This window comes from Petaurus breviceps, unplaced genomic scaffold (assembly GCF_028583685.1).
Source record: "Petaurus breviceps papuanus isolate PSGF00001 unplaced genomic scaffold, PetGlider_PUasm1.0 98, whole genome shotgun sequence".
In the NCBI taxonomy this organism is placed as follows: Eukaryota; Metazoa; Chordata; class Mammalia; order Diprotodontia; family Petauridae; genus Petaurus; species Petaurus breviceps.
In genome coordinates, this window is record NW_027187460.1 from 58,625,505 (window position 1) to 58,647,793 (window position 22,289).

The following is a 22,289-nucleotide window of genomic DNA, read 5'->3' on the forward strand; positions in this document are numbered from 1 at the left end:
TGTTTAATAAATGCCTTTTTGAGGATGAACATGAGACTGCATCTATTCTCATATTCTAGATAATTACTAGTAAGAACAGTGAGAATACTTGGGAAATAGTTAAAATGTTTCTAATATTAACAAAATTTAATATAGATCTCAAGCTTGAGGTATAGAAAAAATACTATAACTGAACTCTAATAGGAAATATGAATAAGTCTTTGATTTATTTGTACTTGTGCCACAAACACACACCACAAGAAAATGGGAGAATGCTTTCATTGTCTAATTATTTTCCTCAGAATCAGAAAATGTTTAATATTTTATGATCTAGTTTTATCTTTAAAATTTTAGAACTTAGTCCTTTATCCCACAAAAAGATCTTTTTTGATCTTTCAAGATCAAACGTCACAAGCCAAACAAATAAGCAAGTATATTTAGGCCTCTATCTTGAAGGAGTGTCAGAGAACTACTATCTCTACCTTGTCAGTGTGAGACTTTTTCACTGAAGTACATTTCACTTCCATTATGACTTCTGGCATATCCAAATCCTTTACATAATATTTAAGCATGCTAGAATGTTTACTCACTGCCTCTATACCTCCCACCCCTAATATTACAGTTCCAAAGTACGAGCCAGACTTGTTAAACAACTAAGATGCTTTACCTTAAAACAGACTCAACAAAAACTCTTAATGCTTTCACATGAATCCATGCTATGAAAGCTTCACTGAAATTCACTTTCAGCCACCGAACTAGTGGTCCCTACAGAAAGAACAATCTGTCATTTAATCTTGAAAACGGTAATTAATAAGACCAAACGTTTATAAAACAAAGGCTACTTATCTAGAACCCATAGAAACATTTACATTACCCATTTAGCAAGATTTCTAAAGATGTTATCATTATCTGACATTCTGATCTGAAGCAAAGACTGAAATGTTAGTTACCACTCTGTAACTTGAGAATAGATATTAACATATGGAAATCGATTCACAATGAGAAAGGACTGCAATTTAATGTCTTATTCCACTAAACGTTCAACACATTTTTTATTTTGTTAATGTCATTATATAATTTATACTACAATTATACAAAAGATAAGCTTAAGGAGCGGAATCACATCTCATTTTGTTGTTGTTTCCTTGCATTCCTACTATAATGTTTGGTATACAGTAGGTATGTAACAAGTGTTTACTGAATTGAAATCTAAATATGATACCGAATACAGGTGTATCTCACCTTATGACCCAAAGTATAAAAATTAAACTGTACTAAGTGGGTAATATGGATGATTGTTAAAAACAGGAAAAGAAATACCTGAAGGTTCCTCTAAATATTGAGTTCCCCTAATACATTTATAAAATTAACTCAAGTTATACAACTTCTTATGAATAGTGAGAAGGAGCTAACTGTGTGACTTTGGATAAGATAGGCAACTCTTTGAGCTTGAGGTCCTTCATCTGAAAAATTAGTGGAATAATCTTAAGCCCCTTTCTGAAATGAAAATGAAAGATTCTTTCAAGTAAACTCAGGCAATAAAACCCACAATTATTATAATGTATTATAAAGTCTGACTAATGGCCATATTTTGGGATACACTTTAAATAATGTACCTAATACTCCCACCAAATACAAGCAATGTAATTTTATTTATTTATTATTAATATTAGGAAAGTACTTTAAGTGTACACTAATAATGATCACCTTCTGCACTGGCCCCTTGGTCAGTCAGTTCATTCACACCATCCTCTACACTCCAGTCAGGCCCTTTCCTCTTTATCCTATCACTGGTCATGCCCTGCCCAGTCCCAACCTTGGATTACTGCCCCCATTTGCTGCCTTGGCTTCTATCCATGTGCTGCTGAATGGAGCCAGAGAAAAATCACACAACTGCTGACTGGGTCTACTACCAATGTATGTTACACAGTCTCATCTACTGTTACAGCTCTCTAATCAATTCACCATCCCAGTCGCCAAGGAAATGACTATTCCAAACCTTTTCAAGCTTTCCATGGCGGCCCTTTCTCCTATCCTGTCAAGCTGAGGACCTTGTCTCATATGTCACTGGAAAAATTAAGGTTAATTGCCCAAAACTCCTCTTCTCTCTCCTTCCTCGGCTTACATCTCACAGGAAGAGGAAACCCTTCTCTTTGCTAAGGGTAACTCCTCAACCTGCACAACTGATCCCATTCCATCCCAACTTCTCCTAAGGACTGCCCCCTCTATCATCTCTCCTCTCACTGATCTTCCATCTCTACATACTGGCAGCTTTTCCCACTGCCTAACAACATGCCCACATCTCCCCCACTCTAAAAAATCCTCACTAATCCAACCATCCCTGCCTGCAATTGCCCTGTATCTCTGGTGCCTTTCACGGTTGTACTTGTTGTGAAGGCTACCTACAAGAAGTGCTTCCCCTTCTTCTCCTCTCACTCTTTTTAAAATTCTCTATAATATGGTTTCTGATCTCATCATTAAACAGTTCCCAACAGTCACCAATGACCTCTTAATGGTTAGACCTTAGGATTTTTTTTTTCTCAATTCTCATCTTTCTTGACCTCTCCACAAACTAGCACTGCCAATCACCCTCTGCTCCTTGATACTTCCTTGTCTCTAGGTTTTCATGACATTGTTCTCTCTAGGTTCTCCTTCTACATATGTAATCTCTCCTCAGGCACACAATTTCCAGACCTACTTATCCTCTCTCCTGATCCAGTCTTGCCTCACCAGTGGCCATTATTGCCTATTAGATATTCTGGCTGTATGTTCTGTTGACAACTTAAAATTCACCATGTCCAAAACTGAACTCATTATCTCTCTCAAAACGCTTCCCTCTTGCTAAGTTCTATTGCTATTGAGGGCACCACCACCTTTCCAAGTAACTCAGTCTTGCAATGTAGTCCATCTTTGACTCCTCACTCTCTTGCCCCCACACGTAACTAGCATACAGTCCTATTACTTCTACCTTTGTAGTATTTCTTCGACATGCTACTTCTCTCTTCTCCCACCACCCTGAGACTGGCCCTCCTCACCTCATGTCTGGGACTCCTATAATGGCCATCTAGTTAGTCTCCAGGTCTCTCCCAACTCTAGTGTACTACCACCACCAAAGTGATCTTTCTAAAGCACGGCTATGTCTACATCAATCCCTCTCCCTCCAACTCAATAAAAGACAGTGGCTCCCTATTAACTCCAGGATCAAACATAAAAGCCTGTGGTTTTTTTAAAGTCCTTCACAACCTGCCCCTTCCTCTCTCTTCTGGCTTCTTCTACTTCACTCCCCTTCACACACTCTATGGTCTAGCCATTATGGTCTTGTTTCTATGCCTTGCACAGAACACTCCATCTCGCAAGTCTAGGTCTTTTCACTGGCTGCCCCCATGTCTGGAATGCTCTCCCTTCTAACCTCTGCCTCCTAACTTCCCTCAAGTCTCATTTAAAATCCCATTTTATATAAAAAGCAGTTCCTAATTCCCTTTAATACTACTGCCTTCCCTCCATTGATTATTTCCTACTTATGCTGTACTTTTCTTGTTTGTACACAAATGCTTTGCACATTGTCTCTCCCATTAGAATGGGAGTTCCTTGAAGTCAGGGACCATGTTTTTTTTTTTTCCTTTCTTTGTATCCCCAGTGCTCATCACAATATGTGGCCCATAGAAGGTGCTCAATAAATGCTTCTTCAATGACTGACAGGTTCACATGTAAGGCTTGCTGCATATAGAGATGCTAACTAATAAAATGCTAATGGAAAGATGCCTATTCTTTAAAAACATTTCTAGACTTAGCATATAAAATGGCTATTGAAGTCTTTTTCTTTAAAGAGGGAAAGGAACTGACACTTATGATTTCATTGTTATATCTAGGGAACTTCAACATGGAAGTTATCTCCATTGATGCAAAATAATTTGTCTGAAACTTAGTCTTAGAGAATTGCCTGGGACATTGAGAGATCAAGAGACTTGCATGAAAATTCACACAGGTAGCACAAGTGGAACGCAAGATTCAAACCCTGGTCTTCCTAATTCTGTGGCTATCCCCTTTATATAGGCTGCAGGCTATCCCCTGCTAATATTCTGAGATCAAACAAACTTGGGGACTTGCAGGGTGGTAATGCTCTTGGTTCTATACTTAATATTACTGGAAAGGAACAGGGTAGAAGAAAGGAAGTATCTCTCAACTCAGATAAAATTTTCAAGTACTTGGTACACACATATATTGGCTATAAGAATTCACATATTTTCCCACTGATGTTACACAGCATTTTCATTTCACCTCCTGCAGGCTTTACCATTTACACTGTTTTACAGTCTCAATAATAATCTTTACCTGTTAATAAAATATGACAAGAAATCTGAACTAATCTTTTACATCTATGATTTCATCTCTGTTCCTAGGGTTTGGAGAGCTTTGCAAGGAGGATTATCAACAAAACTTTGACAATTTCATAATTTTGCCAAAGACAAATACATCATCAACATGATATTTTGGTAGCCATGCTACTACCTATAGTCTGACCTCCTCCTTAGTCTCCTACCCCCTAGGATCTTGGCTAGTGATATATCAGAAACAGGATTTGAACACTGATTCCTGAACCCAGTCTTCCTCATTCCAAAGCCAGTTCTCTATCCAATATAAGAGGCAGTTGCTTAAAAAAAAAGTTTTAAAAAATTATGAATTTTAACAAATACAAAAAAAAAAAAGAAAATGAAATTTCTATTACATGCAGCTTGCCTTTTAAAACAATATATAACAAATTTAACATGTTATTTTCAAAGATATCTTGCTGATCTATTTATTTTGGAATTTCTGATCTCTTTTGTACATTTAAAAAAATGCTTCAATGATCCTCTTTTGTTTTGCCCTTTTTTTTTGGGGGGGGGGGGAGCGGTGTGTGCAACACTATCACTCTTTTCCCTCTCTGCATCACCTCTCCTTCCCAAATCATCCTCACTGATGAAACCCCCCCCCCCCCCCCAAACTTTGTAATAAATAAGGATAAGCAAAAGCAATGTATATCTTTTGTCATGCTTCAAAACACAAATGTCATTCTGCCCCAAGTCCACCATCTCTCTTTTGGGGGTAGGTATTATGTCATCTCTCCTCTGAAGTTGTGGCTGGTTGTTTCAAAAATCAATCCGAGAATTCTTAAGTCTTTTAAAGCTGTGTTTCTTTACAAACTTGTTACTGTGCAGGGTGTGCCAACTTAAGTTTTAATTGCTTAAAGCTACACTAAAACTTTTGAAACATTGTATAAATAGTTCTAGTTCTGTTCACTTTACTCTGTATCAATTCAAACAAGTGTCCAGGTTTGTCTAAAACCATCCTTTTAAAAAAACAATTAACAACTGGGTCTCTCCATGTCACTCAGGCTGAAAGCAGATAGAGGGGCTGGCTACTCAGGGACCCAGTACTACAAAGGTATTTGGCACTTTACCTGCTCATTTCCAACCTAGGTCACTTAGCTCCTCCTCAGGAAACTCGGTGCCGTGCCCCGCCCCTCCCCCCTTACTCCCTGGGGCTCACCACATTGTGGCCAAACTTAGTACAGACACCAGACTGGCCCAGCCCACTTATCTCAGCCTCCTCAGTAGCTAGGATTACAGGCATATGCCACCATGTCTGTCTGAAACTATCCTTTTCACCATTTATTATGCAATAATGTTGCCAAGATGCTTCTTAATCCAGCAAACTTCAGTGCCCCTTCATAATATATGAGTGCATCTCTATCTACTTTGGCCAAGCCAGGGTACTGAGTCTCAATGTCTGCTGGGAGCTCCAGTGCCTGACAATGTCAAGTAGGTGTCAAATAAAGACAATTGTAGGGGAAGGAGATAGCTTCCTTCAAATCCTTCAGTGAAATGAGCACCAACAAGCATGTACAATGTGAGCAGACCTGGAACCAACTGACATTAATGAAGTTCATACTGAAACCTATCACCACCCTTTCCACCCTGACAGGGAAGATGCTGCCAATAACTATACCCAGGGGCATGACTTTATCAGAAAGGGAATCATCAATCTGGTCCCGTACAGAATTTGGAAGCTCACTGACCAGGGCACAGGCTGTCAACACTTCTTTATTTTCCACTATTTAGGAGGCAGGACTGGTTCTAATTTCAATCTCTCTGCTGAAAGAACAAGCTAAAGCTGGAGTTCTCCATTTACCTAGCTCCTCAGGTTTCCACAACTGTACTTAAACCCTATAACTCCATTCTTGCCTCTTCTACCACCCTAGAGCACACTGAGCTTTCATGACACACAAAAAAGCCATCTATGATATCAGAGAAATCTAGATTTTTAATAAACACTGAACCTACACTAATCTGAACTGCCTTATTGGTCAAACTGTATCCACTCCTCACTGCCTCTCTGATTTGATAATGCCCAGAATACTGATGGGACATAATACCAAACCAGCCTAGTACCCTACCCTGGAATCCACTTCCCTCTGACCATTTCTAGTCATCTCTGCTATGAAAGCCTACAATTCACAGATAACTGAGGCAGAGATCACTAATGCTTGCCTTCAGCCAACCAACTAGATAAGGAGGTATGACCCTTACCACAGTAAATAAAGGGATTGCTGCTTCTTGTGCCGTGACAATGTGGTAACAAGACTTTTGAATGAGGTCACTGCCATCCATCAAGACAAAGTACAACATCCAGTTTGTGGACTCATGCCCAGTTGGCTTTAAGGATGATCTAAATTACCAGCTTCCCACTGTGGTTCCTGGTGGTGACTTGGCCAAGTAACAGTGGGTGTTGTGTGTGTTGAGCAATACCACCAGCAACTGCTGAGGCTTAATCTCACCTGGACAAGTTTTATCTGATATGCATGCCAAGTGTGCCTTCATTCACTGATACAAAGTAAAAGGAGGGAAGAAGAAGAGTTATGGACTATGTGGGGACGTGGCTTCTCTAGAAAATCTTGGAAATTTAGTACTGAAGTGAAAGATGAAAGCAAAGAATATTAATTTGTATTGTCATCTCTTCCTACATGCCTTTGCTGAGTGTCAGATTTCTGTCCTGTCAAAATGTTTTCTGTAACCATTCAACGTATACAACTGCTATATCCACATGGAAAACCGTTTATTGTCCTTGCCTCTATTTATGCACTGATTCCACTACAAATTTATGATTAAAAAAAAATCTCAATTGGGCCCTCACTGCAGCAAAGCAATCCTGTTACAACTTTCTAGTCACCACAGTGGCTTTTGCAGACCTCCTCATTCCTTCTCAAACTTCCCATGACTTCCACTCCCATCTCTCAGCAGAGATCCTTACCTCATACTTTACTGAAAACATTTGAGACCATTTAATAAGAGCTTCCTCTTATCCCCTACTCATATCACATTACTAGGATGACTTCTACTACTTTCTCCTCCTTCACCTGACACTGAAGGAGCCGTTCTCTTTGCAAGGACAAACACCTATACATGCACAAGTGATCCTATTCCACTCCAACTTCTCCAACAGACTGCCCCTCTATCATTCCTCACTAATCTTTAATGTTTCCCTATCTCTTGGCTGTTTCCCTGCGGCTTACAAATAAGCCAATGCCTTTCCCCATCTTTAAAAATTCTTACTTGATCCATCCATCTCTGGTAACTACTGGCCTAGATCTCTCCTTCCTTTCATGGATAAATACACTGAGAAAGTCAACTACATAGTTGGTAACTCTACTTTCTTTCCTCTTATTTTTAATTCTCTACAGTCTGGCTTCTGGCCTCATCATTCAATTTAAACTGTAAAACTGCTGTCTCTAAAGTTATTGATAGTCTCTTAATTTCCAACTCTAACAGCCTTTTCTCAATCCTCATCCTTCCTGACTGCTTCTGTGGTCTCCTTACTCTGGAAGCACACTCTACCCTTGCTGCCTCTTTCTTTAATTGGTCAGCTCCTCCCTGAACCTTTGTTTTAAGGAAAGTGCTCGGGTCATCCATGTCTTCATTCCTCTCCAAGCTCCAACCCTGACTGTCCTTCATTTATCATGTGTTGCCTTCTATTAAAATATAAGCTCCTTGAGAACATGAACTGTCTTTCTTTTGGCTTGTATTTGTATTCCCAGAACGTAGTACAGTGCCTGGAACACAGTAAGTGCTTAATAAATCCTTATTGACTTGACCTCTCTGCATCCTCCAACACTCTCAATCACCCTCTTCTTGATGCTCTCTTCCCTCTTAGTTTTCATGACGCTGCTCTTTCCTAGATCTCCCCCTACCTGTCTCACCACCCCTTCTGTCTCCTGTTGCTAGATCTTGATCCAGGCTGCAACCACTATGGTCGGGTGTCTCCCAAAGCTCTATTGTGGCCCCCCCCCAATACTATTTCACTTGGTGATCTCATCAAACTTCATCCCTATAAAGATGCCCACCTACTTATCCAGTCCTAACCTCTCTCTTGACCTCCAGTCACACATCTCCAACAGAGCCTACTGTACATCTCAAACTGAATATACTATAGACATCTTAAAATCAGCATGTTTAAAACTGGAACACATTATCTTTCCCACAAAACACTCTTATCTTCCTAACTTGCCTATTACTATAGTTATTTTATCCACTTACATGACAGTGCATAGAACATTAAATATAAAAAATAAAGGGAAGATAGTGACTTATCCCCAGACCATTTCTAGCTTACCCCCACTGAACAAGAGGAAAAGATATTTTTTTTAAAATAATAAAAATATAGTGCTATTATAAGATTTGCAAAGTGATTTAGATACATCATCTCATTTAGCCCTCACAGTTACCCTGTAAGGCAAGCCTTATATATATTACCCTCATTTTACAAATGAGGAAATGTTAAGTTTAAACCTGTCTGCCTGACCTTCAAATTCAGTATTCTTTCTTCTATTCTATACACTGAATGTCTAAATAGACTTCATTTTGATTAATCTTTTCAGTAAATCATACACTAAGTAAATGCACAAAGAACATATCTTTAAAAAATCTAAGTTTTGGTTTCTCTTCAGGTCAAAGCACAGTGTAACAGCTTTCCTCATGCTTGATCATAAAATTCACATACAAACTGCTTTTTCTTATCGGTGGAGAGTCTGGTCATCTCCTCTTTGTCTGCTTTCATTTCCTCTTCATTATACTGAAAATCACGAACAATGAACCTGAAGTTGAAAAAAGAAAAGAACTGTCCACGCTGTGCAGAGATATTGTAACAGATAAAAAGCACTGAAAGAAATGTTCTTACTTGTTTTCTCTGGCTTTGTGTCTGAAGTCGTCCACTGCCTTTCTAAACAAAGTGACATTGCACAGGTAACTATCTTGGTCCTCTGAAAGAACTCTAAAGGCAGAAAAAAATCAGTTAAGAGACTGAGTCTCAGTTATGAGTCCAGTGCTCCACCTTACCACAGACAATCCCCTTTGCTTCTACTATGCCACCTCTTTTGTTTACAAGGCTTAGCATTTGGAAATAAGAGTGAGAGAACAGTGGAGGTCACTTAGCCCAAGCCACTTCACTCTGTAACATTTCCAGTCAGAAATCCTGCTAACGCCAGGAACTTATTCAAACCTCAAAAAGTTTACTTTCTCACATGCATTAATCAACTATCTAAATCAGGTAGATTAACTGAATCTCAACTGAAATCCTCTTCTGATGCAGCTTTATGTCATGAAGGTGACATGGGGTCATCCGTGATCTATGCTGACCCAGGTCAGGACACTGCAAACTCTGGGAGGTCTTACACCACACTGGGAAGGCTTCAGATTTGGGCTGCGCTTTATTTCTATTTTCTTTTTTTGGGGAGGGTTAAGTGACTTGCCCAAGGTCACATGGCTATTTTTTGTGTTAAGTGTCTGAGGCCAGATCAGAACCCAGGTCCTCCTGATTCCCGGGCCGGTGCTCTATTCACTGCGCCACCTAGCTGCCCCTTATTTCTATTTTCTAAAGAACAACCTAGGTAAGTTCAGAGAGGATCATCACCAAGTTGGGCAGTCACAGGAACTCTTAACCATTTACTAAGATACAGTCAGGCTCCAATCTTCAAAAATGGAAGAAATGCTCCCTTTGGTGGAACCAAATATTCTTGAATAAACAAATGGAAAACTCCAAGTGATAGGGTATATTACTTATACAGCAAAAGCAAGAAGGCTCTGGTAATGATGTGAGGTCATTAAATTTATTTCCAGAATTCTTTCTTGAGAACCATCCTCTAACAGTCCAAAACCACCCCATTTCCTCATGCTGTACACCAACTGCTCAGAAATATGGATAGTTTCCCCATGAGTTAGTCCTACCCTCTCTGAAAGATTTTAAACCCCACACTTCAAACTTTTCCATTTCTCCTGCTCCATTCAAAATTAACTTGCCTTGTCCTCTAACCCCTCCTTAGTTATGAAGTTATTATGTTCATGTATTGGTTATAGCATATATTTGTATTTTACAAAGGATTTTCAGTGCCTTAATCCAAAAGAGTAACTGGTAGCATGTAAAGCACCATGGCAAAACCAAAAGGAGTCAGACCAGTAAGTGGTCTCCCCATCTGGTAAGTCTCCCCATTTGTAAGGAAAATTAATCTAATTCCTGAGAAATAATCAGCTGTTCTAAAACCAACCTCTGATAACTGTATCAGTTAATTCCATTTTAAGGCTTCTAAGCAATTCCAATTTTTTTTTGTTCTAAGAAAATATTAAATGGAAAAAGCAGATAAGGTAGATGGTATATTATCCAAGTCGTCTTACATGCAAAAGGAGCCTCCAGTTGGCTAACAGAACCTATGGAGGGACTTATTAAGGAAGCTGGGAAAGTAGGGTAATCTCTGAACATCAACTCTCTGTCACCTAGAGGACCAAAGGATTTCACACTGAGACAGTTTTTAGAAACCATCTAATCTACCTCTCATCCCTTATTTTATAGATAAAGTTAGACTACAGGCATAAGTAACTGGCCAAGGTCATAGGGATGAGCATAGATCTAGAGCTAAAAAGGACTAGAGATGATGAAATGAGGTCCAGAGAAAGTAAGTGATTTACCTAAGGTCCCATCAGAGTGCTGGGATTCAGACCCAGGTTCTCCAAATACAAACCCAGGGTTCTTTCTTCTATTACTACTATTTTAAGGAGGAGGCTGATTTCTTTCCCCCCCTTCAAAAAGAGAATATAAAACTGAATCTAAATATACCATATGCATTTTTTCGCACTTGCAGAATTTGCAAATTATTATCTTGTAGGTGGCTTCCAATTTTCAGTAATCTGGTGATTGTTAAAAGATCATCAGGTTGTAGTCTCTTCATTTAAACAATTGAAGATTGACTCACTAAAGGACTGTCATGTGAGTCTTCTATTACTGTTCATATCAAGTCTTCATGTGCATAACTTTGGGGGATTTTTGCTCTTAAGTATGGTTTTGATCAAACTGTTTTAAGTCTAAATTTTTAGTGTCTTTCACTAAACAAACATTGTTCAAACTTTTATGTAAATATGTGTGCCATAAATTTTCCTCTGTTCTTATTCATTTTCTATATTGTACTTTTAAAAATAAATTATGTATAATAAATATGCCCAACATGTTTCTTTAAAAAGAAAAAAAGAATCAGGGCAGCTAGGTGGCACAGTGATTAGAGCACTGGCCCTGGAGTCAGGAGGACCTGAGTTCAAATCCGGCCTCAGTCACTTAACACTTACTAGCCGCATGACCTTGGGCAACTTGCTTAACCCCAATTGCCCTCCAAAAAAAAAAAAAAAGAAGAACCAAGCTATTGTGATTTTTTTATTTAACTTATCAACAAGATCAAGCTAGTAACACAATCTGCAGAGACTTGGTGATAGCAACTATATTGCTGTATGGAATGATTTCACTAAGAACTGTTCTAATAACATACATATATTTAATTTACAGGAAAAATGCAAAATTTTCTTAAGCGCTAACATGCAATAATACCCAGCACTTACTCTCACTTTCACTAAAGTTTCATGTGTCAATGCCTTAACAGGACATGGAAACAACCCTCACTTCTCCAAGACTATGTCACAGAATTCAAGCTCTGGCAGACCCTAATACACAAGAAAGGTCTTGCTAAAGCACAAAACCTATCTCTGTCATCCAAGGACCACCCTAGCAGAGTTCAGAGAAGCTCATCACCAGTACTGACTATCATATGATTAATTTTTTTAGCCACAGCATACAGAGGGGTTGGATTATGCAAACTATATTCACAAAATCAAGGATCCTTAAAAAGTAATGCAATAAGAACTTACTTGCTAGACCTTGGGACTACCATCTCAGCCAATGTTTCATACTGCTTTACCCAGTCATTGTGGTTTAACCTGCAAAAAAGCATGCAACAAGTATTGGAAAAGAGTAAAAAATGCTTCAAAACAAATCTATAAAGTAATTAATTAAAAGTGTATAAAGAATTCTTAGAGGTATAAAGAATGCTTGTGTTCCCAAATGCCCAAAACCTACTTTACTAAGAAAGACTTCAATTTTCCTAGCAAAAATGAACTTCAAATACATCAAGAGAGCTCACTCTGTTATTTCATGTTTTGAAAGCAGATCAAAGAACTAAGTTTATAAAGAAAAGATGGAAAGTATGCATTTTCAATGACTTTAATAATCTTATTTTCTAACTGTGCTTCATTTAAGGTAAAGTAATTACACATCAATAATACCATTTTCTTTCAGTTGCCTTTTGGAGGACTGGGAAAATCTATAGCTATTTAAAGCAAAGAACATTAAGGTTATGTAGATTAAGTGAAAAAAGACTGTAACACCATGAAATATTGCTCAATTTCCTCTAAAGGTCATGTTTTTACTGTTTCTGGTAAAAAGGAGACTGACTATATTTCTGACCCTCAAGAGGCAAAATTATAGATACTGACTAACTTTCCAACTGAGGTGCCTTTGAATCCTGTTTTCAATTAAGGAGCATAAAAAAATCCCCCCAAAAAACTTCTCCTAGCTTTTGAACATGTGTAATGGCAAACACTGTGAGTGACTTAATAATTCAGCTAAACAAATCACTTATTTATAAAGCAAGATTACGTTATGCTCTTGTCATACAACTGATAACATTTTTACACATTATATACCATATGCAAGAGACAGTATAGCTCAGTGGATAGACATGACCTCAGAGCCAGAAAGACCTAGGCTCAAGTTCCATCACACCCTGGCTGTGTGACCCTGGCCAAGTTACTGAACCTCTCAGTTCTCCAGGCAACTCTCAAGGGTTCTAAGGGTACAAAAAAGGTACTTACCTGCATAAGAGGCTGTCTATGCTGATGAAATCACACACCTTGCCCTTAATTCTACTACACACATATGAAACATGTGCAGATAAAGACACATAAGACCTTAACTAGGATTAGTGTTGCTCTGATAAAAAAAAAAAGTGACAGTCTTTGATCCTACAATTCTAAAAAACAACACTTTAATTTGTATAAACTGATGCTGAGTTCTGTAAAAGTAAAACTATTTCCAGCCTGAGTAGCAAGAAGGCATTGGCAAGCTTACTGTGGCCACCATCACTGCATGTCCCCTCTCTTCACCAGCATATATCAACCAGCTGCAATTCTAAGAGGTTCCTTCTCAGCAGATGACAGATGACAATAGGGGCAGAAAGACAGGAAGCTTACTGCTTGGCAGCTCCCTCCTTAGCTTGAACCCTGAGGATCTCATTACTGCAAGACTATAGGAACTAGTATAAATGCCTCTGCTAAATCCCAATCCTATTTAGCTTTGCTTCAGATAACAGCTAAATGTTGAAGGCAGGTTCGTTTAGACTTCAACTAAACATTAGCTTGACAGGTATCTTAGGTTGAAAGGGACCTTCTTAAGATCTATCTCTTAATTTTAGGTACCTAAACCACCCTAACCTTAAGATTTCTTAGAAAACAATAAAATAACTTTCCTTGAAAACGTGAAAAGAATTTAGAAATCTAAACAAATTCTTCAGTATTTCTAAAGATATACATTTCAAATTATGTAAATGGAATATTTCAATTTATAACTGGTATTTCCATCACATATTCTACTGCAGTGGGCAATAGGAAGAATGAAAGACAAAAACTTTTATTTTAGTTTTATGGATTCATCAATCCAACAACTTCAAACTGAAATAAAGGAAAAAAATGGAATATTTTTCTTGCATTTTAAGAATTAAAACCTTTGTTGTCATGAGTACATACTTTGGAACTACCACCAATAATGTGATGAGATACTCTGAATCAAGGACAAAGTCATCTTTCTTTACAATTTCGGCTAGGCTTCTAGTTAATAAACTTCCCCTGTAGAAAAAAAGGGAGGATAGAAGAAGGTTGAGAAAAGAAGAGGAAACTACCCATTAAATTTGGAAACATGCACATATAAAGCTAACAGAAATAAGGAAATAACATTGTTTATATCATTTATTGATACTGTGGATAACATTTTATTGAACATACAGTTATTATTTTAATAAAGATCAATTAGTGAAAATGTAGCCTGAGAATTACAACAATTATGACCGAAAAATTTTTTTTATCTCAGCATTCCTCTCAATTTTGTTTTTATTTTACCCTTTACTCTTCATTTGTACAAGGTATTCTTGTATTGACAGGTCTTCAAATTAAACAATGGCAGCTTTAATTTGTTTTTATAATACTTCATTCCACATTTATGTAATAAACACCAAAGCAAACATTTACAACATTTCCCCCCCACCCCTTTTAAGTTGTAGACCCTTTGGCAGTCTGGTAAAGCCTATGTACTTCTCAGAATAAGGCTTGTAAATGCATAAAATAAAATGTATAGGATTACAGAAGAAACCAATTATACTTAAGTACAGTCATTGCATTAAAAAAAAATAAGGTTACAAACCACAAGTTAGGAATCCCTGTTCAGAAGTATATCTGCATACTCCATACTACTATGTCTTAGTCAATTAATCCAATAAACAACCATGTCCCATTTCAAATAATTCTTTTAATTCACATCTTTAAGTCTTTCAGTTATGGTTTTTCACTACTGAAGATTTCCTGATCTCTCCCTACCACCAAAGTTAACTATCTCATCTGCTGCACCTATTTATATAACTCAGGTCTACTAAGTCTCTAAGATAACAATCACACTCACAGCACAAACAAATAAACCAAAGTTAAAAAAATACAGATTTACTTCATTGCAAAAATCTTCATTCATAAAATAAACTAGTGGGGCGGCTAGGTGGAGCAGTGAATAGAGCACCAGTCCTGGAGTCAGGAAGACTTGAGTTCAAATCCAGCCTCAGACACTTAACACAAAAACTAGCCGTGTGACCGTGGGCAAGTCACTTAACCCCAAATTGCCCTCCCCCCTAAAAAACAAAAAATAAAATAAACTGGTTTACTGGTTGTCCTACAAAAGAATTTCTCATTTCATTATTATTTTTTTAAAGACTTGGTCTCTCTATCTTGCACAGGCTAGAAGCACATGGGCTACTAGAAACCTGATCTTTCTCACATCAGCATGGAACTTTAGTCTATTTGATTTTTGACTTGGGTCAATTTGTCCTTTCTTAGGTAACCTGATGGGCAGTTAGGTAGCAAAGTAGATACAGCACTGGATTTGGAATTAGGAAGAGTTATCTTCCTGAGTTCAAATCTGGCTTCAGAAACTTATTAGGTCTTTGACCCTGGACAAGTAACTTAACCCTATTTACTCTGCAAAAAGAATTGGAGAAGGAAATGGCAAACCACTCTAGTATCTTTGCCAAGAAAACCACAAAAAGGGGTCACAAAGAGTCAGATTTGACTGAAATGACTGAAGAACAATAACAAAAAAGACCCCCTTTTCCTGGGAGTTCACATGCCAATGCAGAGACCCAATCAGCTTATTTGCCCACTGAAGCGCAGAATGCCTGAAATGACTGACATTGGCAGGGATTATAGGCATGAAAAACTGCATCCAGCAATTTCTTACTTTATAAGAAATTATACTATAGGAGTTACTTAAGTGGCAAATATTCCTTGTATGTTTAAAATATTTTCTTTATTAAAATTCAATAGATACATTAGGTTTTCAGTTTTCAGACAATAACTATACAGTTTACCTGAAAAATCTTCATCACTGACTTTAATGATATTATTTATCCAAAAAGCACCATAAACCTTACTGAATTCTGCAAATAATTCTCTTAATAAGTTTTCTACAATAGTCAAAATAACACCATTTTGCTAATGGAAATATAAAAACTGAGCTCGCTAGAGCATGTCTATTTCAATATTCTCTATATCATTTCACCAATTGTTTATATTCAAATAAAGTATAGGTAGGCTTACGCATTCTTTCTTTCCAAATTCTGAAGACTGCCTTTCAGATTATTATATGCAGATGCTCGGGCTTTCAAGTCATTGTCAATTTGATTTACTCCCTTTAAAAATCAAAGAGAAAAAAAAGTTTAAATATAATCAGCAAATTTCTTATTTTTACACCTAAGTACCATTAAAGAATCTGAAGCCTGACACCTGGTTTCCTCTTAAAGAGAAATACTGAGATACTTTTATTCCATAAACAAAATGGACATTTCATTTAATATTTTAAAAGCATATTATCAGCTGAAAGTTACTAAAAGGCTAAATAATGTTTCCAAAATAAATCATTTAGAAAAATTCTGTCATAATTATACACTATTATTGCATCAAGTTACCTTAGAACATGGTCTCAATGAAATTAAGAAAGTACAGTTAAGTGCCATTTGCAGATGTCACAAAAATTATTGTCTGTCCCAGACTGAATCCAAAATCGTGGGGGAAAAACACAAGCAGATAATTCATCTGACCACCAAAGTCTGACTCACTGATCCTGTGACATCATTCCACCATTATAATTTTTAGCAAAAGGTACTTTAGTCACTTAAACCAGATAGAAGGAAAAAAATCATACAATAGGACTGCATTTTCAAAACTAGTCGGTAATTGATACAGTCTAAAATGAACTACACATGTCTATGTGACTCAGTTTCCTCATTTTGTAGAATGTTCTCTAAACTCTATCATTCTATCCTAATCAGACAAAAATCTTTCAATTATCACAAGTTATTAACAATAAGTAAAATTAGGGCCATCTTTCTCCTTTCCCTTTGATATCAGCAATTGCTAGCCTCTGAAATGCCTAAACGTCTGACCCTAACACAAAAACAGAAAGTTCCTGCCACTGCTTTCAATAACCCATTGATTCAGCATTCAAAGAGAAGATTTGTTTCTATTACCTTCTATGCAAGAGAAAGGAGGGTATCCAATATAATTGGTCTTTAGTCATGATGCTATTTAGCATTTCAATCAGTGACACGAGGAAATTAATTTGGCAAAAAGGTATCACACTTACTCATCTATGTAATAAATAAAATCTTTAAAGTCCTACCTTTACTCCAATCTTACCTTGGCAATTATTTCAGAAATATTTTTCAGGGACTGCTTAATCGGATACTTGGCCATATCCCATTGGAACCTTGTTATATATGTAACCAAGTCAACTAAAATGTAGAAATAAGCTAAATTTAGTTACTAAGATTCAACAATGAAACTTTAAGAACTTTAATATTCAGTATTGCAATAAGAAAAAGGGCCCTGAGAAAGTTAACAGAGACCACAAATCTCATTACCATAAATTATTATGTAAGTTTGAGAATTACACATTTAAAAAATGCAGAAATCAGGATTCCGGTCTCATAACAAACGAATTACATGGCTTCTCCATTTTACCCAAGGCTCCATTAATTATTACCCTATCAAATGTTATTAATAACCCCAAAAGACTTCTTATAATCTGATGACGTCTTTTTTATGATAATACAGGTGAAGTAGAATCATAAACAAGATATTTATCATAAAGTATATTCTCAAAAAATAGACTCTGGGTAACTTGTGGCCGCTCTTCACCAAATTACCTTAACCAACCAAAACAGCTGTAAACAGTCCACTCTCTTCCTCCCAAATGTTTCCAATGTTACCCACCCTGTTCCATGTACCTCCTCCAATCTACTCCTTTTCCTTCTATTAACAAATCCATCTATCTCTAGAAATAGAAGCCAATATTTTAGTCAAGGTATCTTTTGTAGCAGAGAATAAATTAAATATTTACACTGGTAGAGAAGAAAGTAAATTAGAGAATATCAGATTTTAAGCACAATTACTTATCTTAATATGACAGAACACCTATTAAATTGCAATTCCATGAGGGCAGGATACATTTTATTTTTGTATCTCCATGACCTAGCAAAAGGGTCAGCAAATTCACTGGCCAAATATGGTTTGCTGCTAGCCAAGAAAGATTTTAACGTTTTTTTAAACACAATGGAGACAGATTTGGTCTACCTGCTCTATATAGCTGGTTGACTCTCCGTGTAGCCCAAAGTGACATGCAGCTCCCCTCAGACTAAGAAAGGTTTTATACTTTTAAGACACAAGTAGTATTATGTATCTTGCATGAGTAACAGTGAGTAGTGAGTGCTGAATTAGAACCATGTAGAAGCATGTCATTCTGCTTTTTTAAACACAACCTGAGTTTTATTTTTAAATAGGCAGTAAATAACAGAACAGTAGAAAGAGCAAAGGTATAAAAGCATTCATAGGGAACATTTTCTGTGATATCCATTTTAAGTGGTTAAATTTCAAAGGGCATAATTTGGCCCATTAAGAACACACACACATATGTGTGTGTATATGTGGCATGCTAAATTTCCATCACCTGCTTTTTAAGTGTAATGACTCATATCTAATTTATGAAGTAGTGAGGCCGTGTAAAATCCTTGGCTTACCTCCATTAGCCAAAAGGTTTTCTTGAACTTTATCTCTACTATCTTCTAGTACATCAGACATATATTGGGCCACTTTCTTAACAACTCTTGGTGAGAAAAAAACAAACAAAAAAAGGTAATTATTTTAGAGAAATAAAGATAGTACAAACGAATAAGACCTAAAACCATAAATCTGTATAATGAAAATATAATCACAAATGTGCCTTTTTTAAATACAGCAGCATCCACAATGTACAATATGACATATAAATCTATCTTTTACCTTCTACAAACTCTGTTTCAAGGGTAAGATGGAGCATGTTATTTTTGCTTTGATTTTTCTTAAAAGTAAATTTCTGGATCTGATGCGATAATAGTGTATAAAACTAAAGTTTTAAGAAAATATAAAGATGGGGATGGCTAGGTGGCGCAGTGAATAGAGCACCAGCCCTGGAGTCAGGAGGACCTGAGTTCAAATCCAGCCTCAGACACCTAACACTTTATTAGCTGTGTGACTTTGGGCAAGTCACTTAACCCCAATTGCCCAGCCTTCCCCCTCCAAAAAGGAAAAAAAAAAAGAATACATAAAGATGAACAATAAAGGGACATTAGCAACTGTGTCTGATATTAGTGGAAAAGTATAGAAGGTGGAAGGCTAGCAGAAGAGGTATATTTTGTAGAAAGAAAGAACACTAAACTAAGCTGGGTAGGAGAAACTTCAAGTTCTGGCTCTCTTTGAAAAATTACCTAACCTCTTTGGATGATAAACTCCATCAAAGGCTTCTGAGACCAATCAACAAGAATCATGAAGCAAAGTTGAAAAGAATGTAAAATATTCACATCTGTAAATAAAGGGACTGGATTAGGTGACCTCTAAGATCCCTTCCTACTCTAACATCCTGTAACTCAATGAAAAAGACCACAACATTCCACATACTAGATGATCACAAGACTGAATAAAGTTCTTAACCGTAAGAACTAAGATGGAGGAACTGACTCCAGATATGCACTGGAATTAGCTTCAGTAAGATGTAACAGATTAAAAGCTAAGGAACTTTAGTATATATTTTAAAGGAATAGCAAGTTGTACAAAATAAACTTATGGTTTCATGTTCAATCATCTTTTTTTATTACACTATGTTATGGAAATGCTTTATTCCATAAATTAAAAATAAATAATTTTTTTTTAAAATGAAGGATGCAGAATTATTAAATGATTCATTAATTTAAGAAATACTTTATTGATCATTTAATAAATGTTAGTTGGAAGTGAGCTGAATTAAATTTAGGTATAAGGAACTTTTTTTTAGGTACTGTGGCATACAAAGTTATGTTAGGCATGGTACTTACTCTAGTGGATCTTAAAATCTGGTAAAGGAGTTAGTGTCCCTCAGATCAAACAGCTATTAAGTGTTAGTGCCAGAACTGAAAGTCAGATAGTGGAAAAAACAATGCTATTTCCATTACTACCTGGTCTGTTAGGCGATTTATTTTTGCTTTCAAGAATCAGATTTGCTATTGATCTCATTAGTAGCCTTAGTTGCTAGGCAGACTTATAAAATCTTTTGAAGCCTAGTGCCACAAGGGTACATTTTCAGGAGAGGAGGAAGTCATGGTAGTTGGGAATAGACACCTTCACTAGCTCTGCTCATCCAAAAGGGGATAACTACAGAAAGTTAACAAAATGAACAGTTGCTTAGGTGGTGGCTACAACTATGTTCAGGACCAGAATACAATGTTCTTGTTCTGAATTTTTAAATGCTGCCTATTAAACGAAAACCCTCCAAAACCTTGCAAGAATGGGCAATCCTGAAAGACCACGGGTCCCAAGGGATGACCAAGAAATCATAGAAGTTCTAGACAATGGTTCTGCTAATTCAAAAAAGCATAGGTGTATAAGATTAATAGAAACTTCTATGTAATTCTCAGTTCACCTAACACAAACTTACAGTATAATTCTGAAATTCAGAATTAAAAGAATGATATATGAAATAAAGCTTTCCTAAAATGATCTTTACTGGTGACCTTTCATTTTAATTTGTGTATTAAAAAATATGCATTTCCAAAATTATCTAGATAAGCATTATCTACTGTTAAACTTAAATGACTAAAGGTTATGAACGATTATTACAAAGACTTATTTTACTCCACAAAATAAAAATTAAAAAACTTGTTACCCCTCCACAAATGAATCCAGTTTAGCCAATTCATCCGATAATCCAACTAAAACATCCAGTGTGCCAACCTAAAAGACAAATATAAAAAGCAGTATCTTGAGTTTCGTTCTATTTCTATTCATCAGTCAACAAATATTTATCAAGCACCTACTGTGTGGCAGGAACTATGCTAAGACTGCAAACACCCTGCAACATTGGCCTCCCTGCTCTTGCTGCAATAAGACATTCCATCTTCTGGCTTTACCCACTTCACTGGCTATGCCTCATGAGTAGCTTTCCCTTCATGCCTTTCTTCAAGTCCCAGCTAAAATCCTGCTTCCTACAAGAAGGCTTTCTTAATCCCCCTTAGGGCTGGTGCCTTCTCTCTTAGGTCAGTGACTTGCTTCTTTTGATTGTCTCTGATTTATCCTGCATGTATCCTGTTGGTAAACAGTCATCTGTGGTGTTGCCTCCCTCACAGACTGAGCCTGAGCTGCCTGACAGCAAGGACTGTCTCTTGCCTCTCTCTGCATCCCCAGAGCTTGGCGCGGTGCCTGGCACACTGCAGATATTTCATGAATGCTAACTGACTGACTCTGTACAATTCTGGTGTACACTTAGCTATGTAAATGTTGTCACTTCATCGGAATGAGAGATCCTTGAGGGCAGGAGCAGTTTTCACCTTTTTGTTGTATCTCCAGTGTTTAGCACAGTGACTGAATATTCATCCATATTATATGGATATTTCATAATATGTGGATATTTCAGAAAATGAAGCACTTGACACTGCACACTAAGACATATTAAGCCTTACTACCTATGTACTCCATCCCCTAAGACTTTTCCATCTGTCCTGCAGCTGAGCCCTTATGAATTGTCTCCTCAACCCTCCGACCCCCACAATTAGAATGTAAGCTCCCTGATAGTAAGATGTGTCTTTTCTTTTTGAATCACCTATACTTGGCCCAAAATAAAATTTTAACAAAAGCTTTTAAATGTATGCATTTATTTCATGTATGCATGCATTCATTCATTTACCTTTAAGTCAGGAATGTTGAACTTTGAATTAATAGAAAGATTATTACTTTTGGTTGTTGCTGCATGTAATTTCTCCCATGTTTGCTGGCATGTCTTCTCCCCAGGAGCTGATATAAGCCAGAACTCACTCATGCTTATCAAGGAATTTTTCCAAAAATAAGATTGATACTGAAATAGAAAAAGGACACAATGATATATAATTTATTTCTAAATTATATCAGGTTTTTAGTATAACAACTTCACAGTCTGAATATATACAAAATGTCAATGCCTCTAAGTAATAAATGTTGATTAAATTTATTGCCCAGATAAGGGATTTTTTTAGATAAAGTATAAGATAAAAGATCAAAAAACTTGAAGTGCCAAATTTATGAAATAACAGAATTTCCTATATGGGAGCA

At 36.8% G+C, this 22,289-nt stretch overlaps 1 protein-coding gene across 2 annotated transcripts in view; it reads right to left on the reverse strand.

The window, feature by feature from the left end:
* The window catches only part of ATP6V1C1 (ATPase H+ transporting V1 subunit C1), a 64,258-nt gene that overhangs the window by 10,733 nt on the left and 31,236 nt on the right, over positions 1-22,289 (reverse strand). For both annotated transcript variants that reach the window (XM_069081162.1, XM_069081163.1), the window contains exons 2-11: positions 21,889-22,056; positions 20,872-20,939; positions 18,716-18,801; positions 17,337-17,431; positions 16,239-16,330; positions 14,130-14,228; positions 12,198-12,266; positions 9,193-9,285; positions 9,016-9,109; positions 647-744 (exon numbers count right to left, since the gene is read on the reverse strand). In XM_069081162.1, coding sequence (XP_068937263.1) covers positions 647-744; positions 9,016-9,109; positions 9,193-9,285; positions 12,198-12,266; positions 14,130-14,228; positions 16,239-16,330; positions 17,337-17,431; positions 18,716-18,801; positions 20,872-20,939; positions 21,889-22,020 — 926 coding nt within the window. In that variant the 5' untranslated portion in view covers positions 22,021-22,056. The remainder of the gene's footprint in view (positions 1-646; positions 745-9,015; positions 9,110-9,192; positions 9,286-12,197; positions 12,267-14,129; positions 14,229-16,238; positions 16,331-17,336; positions 17,432-18,715; positions 18,802-20,871; positions 20,940-21,888; positions 22,057-22,289) is intronic.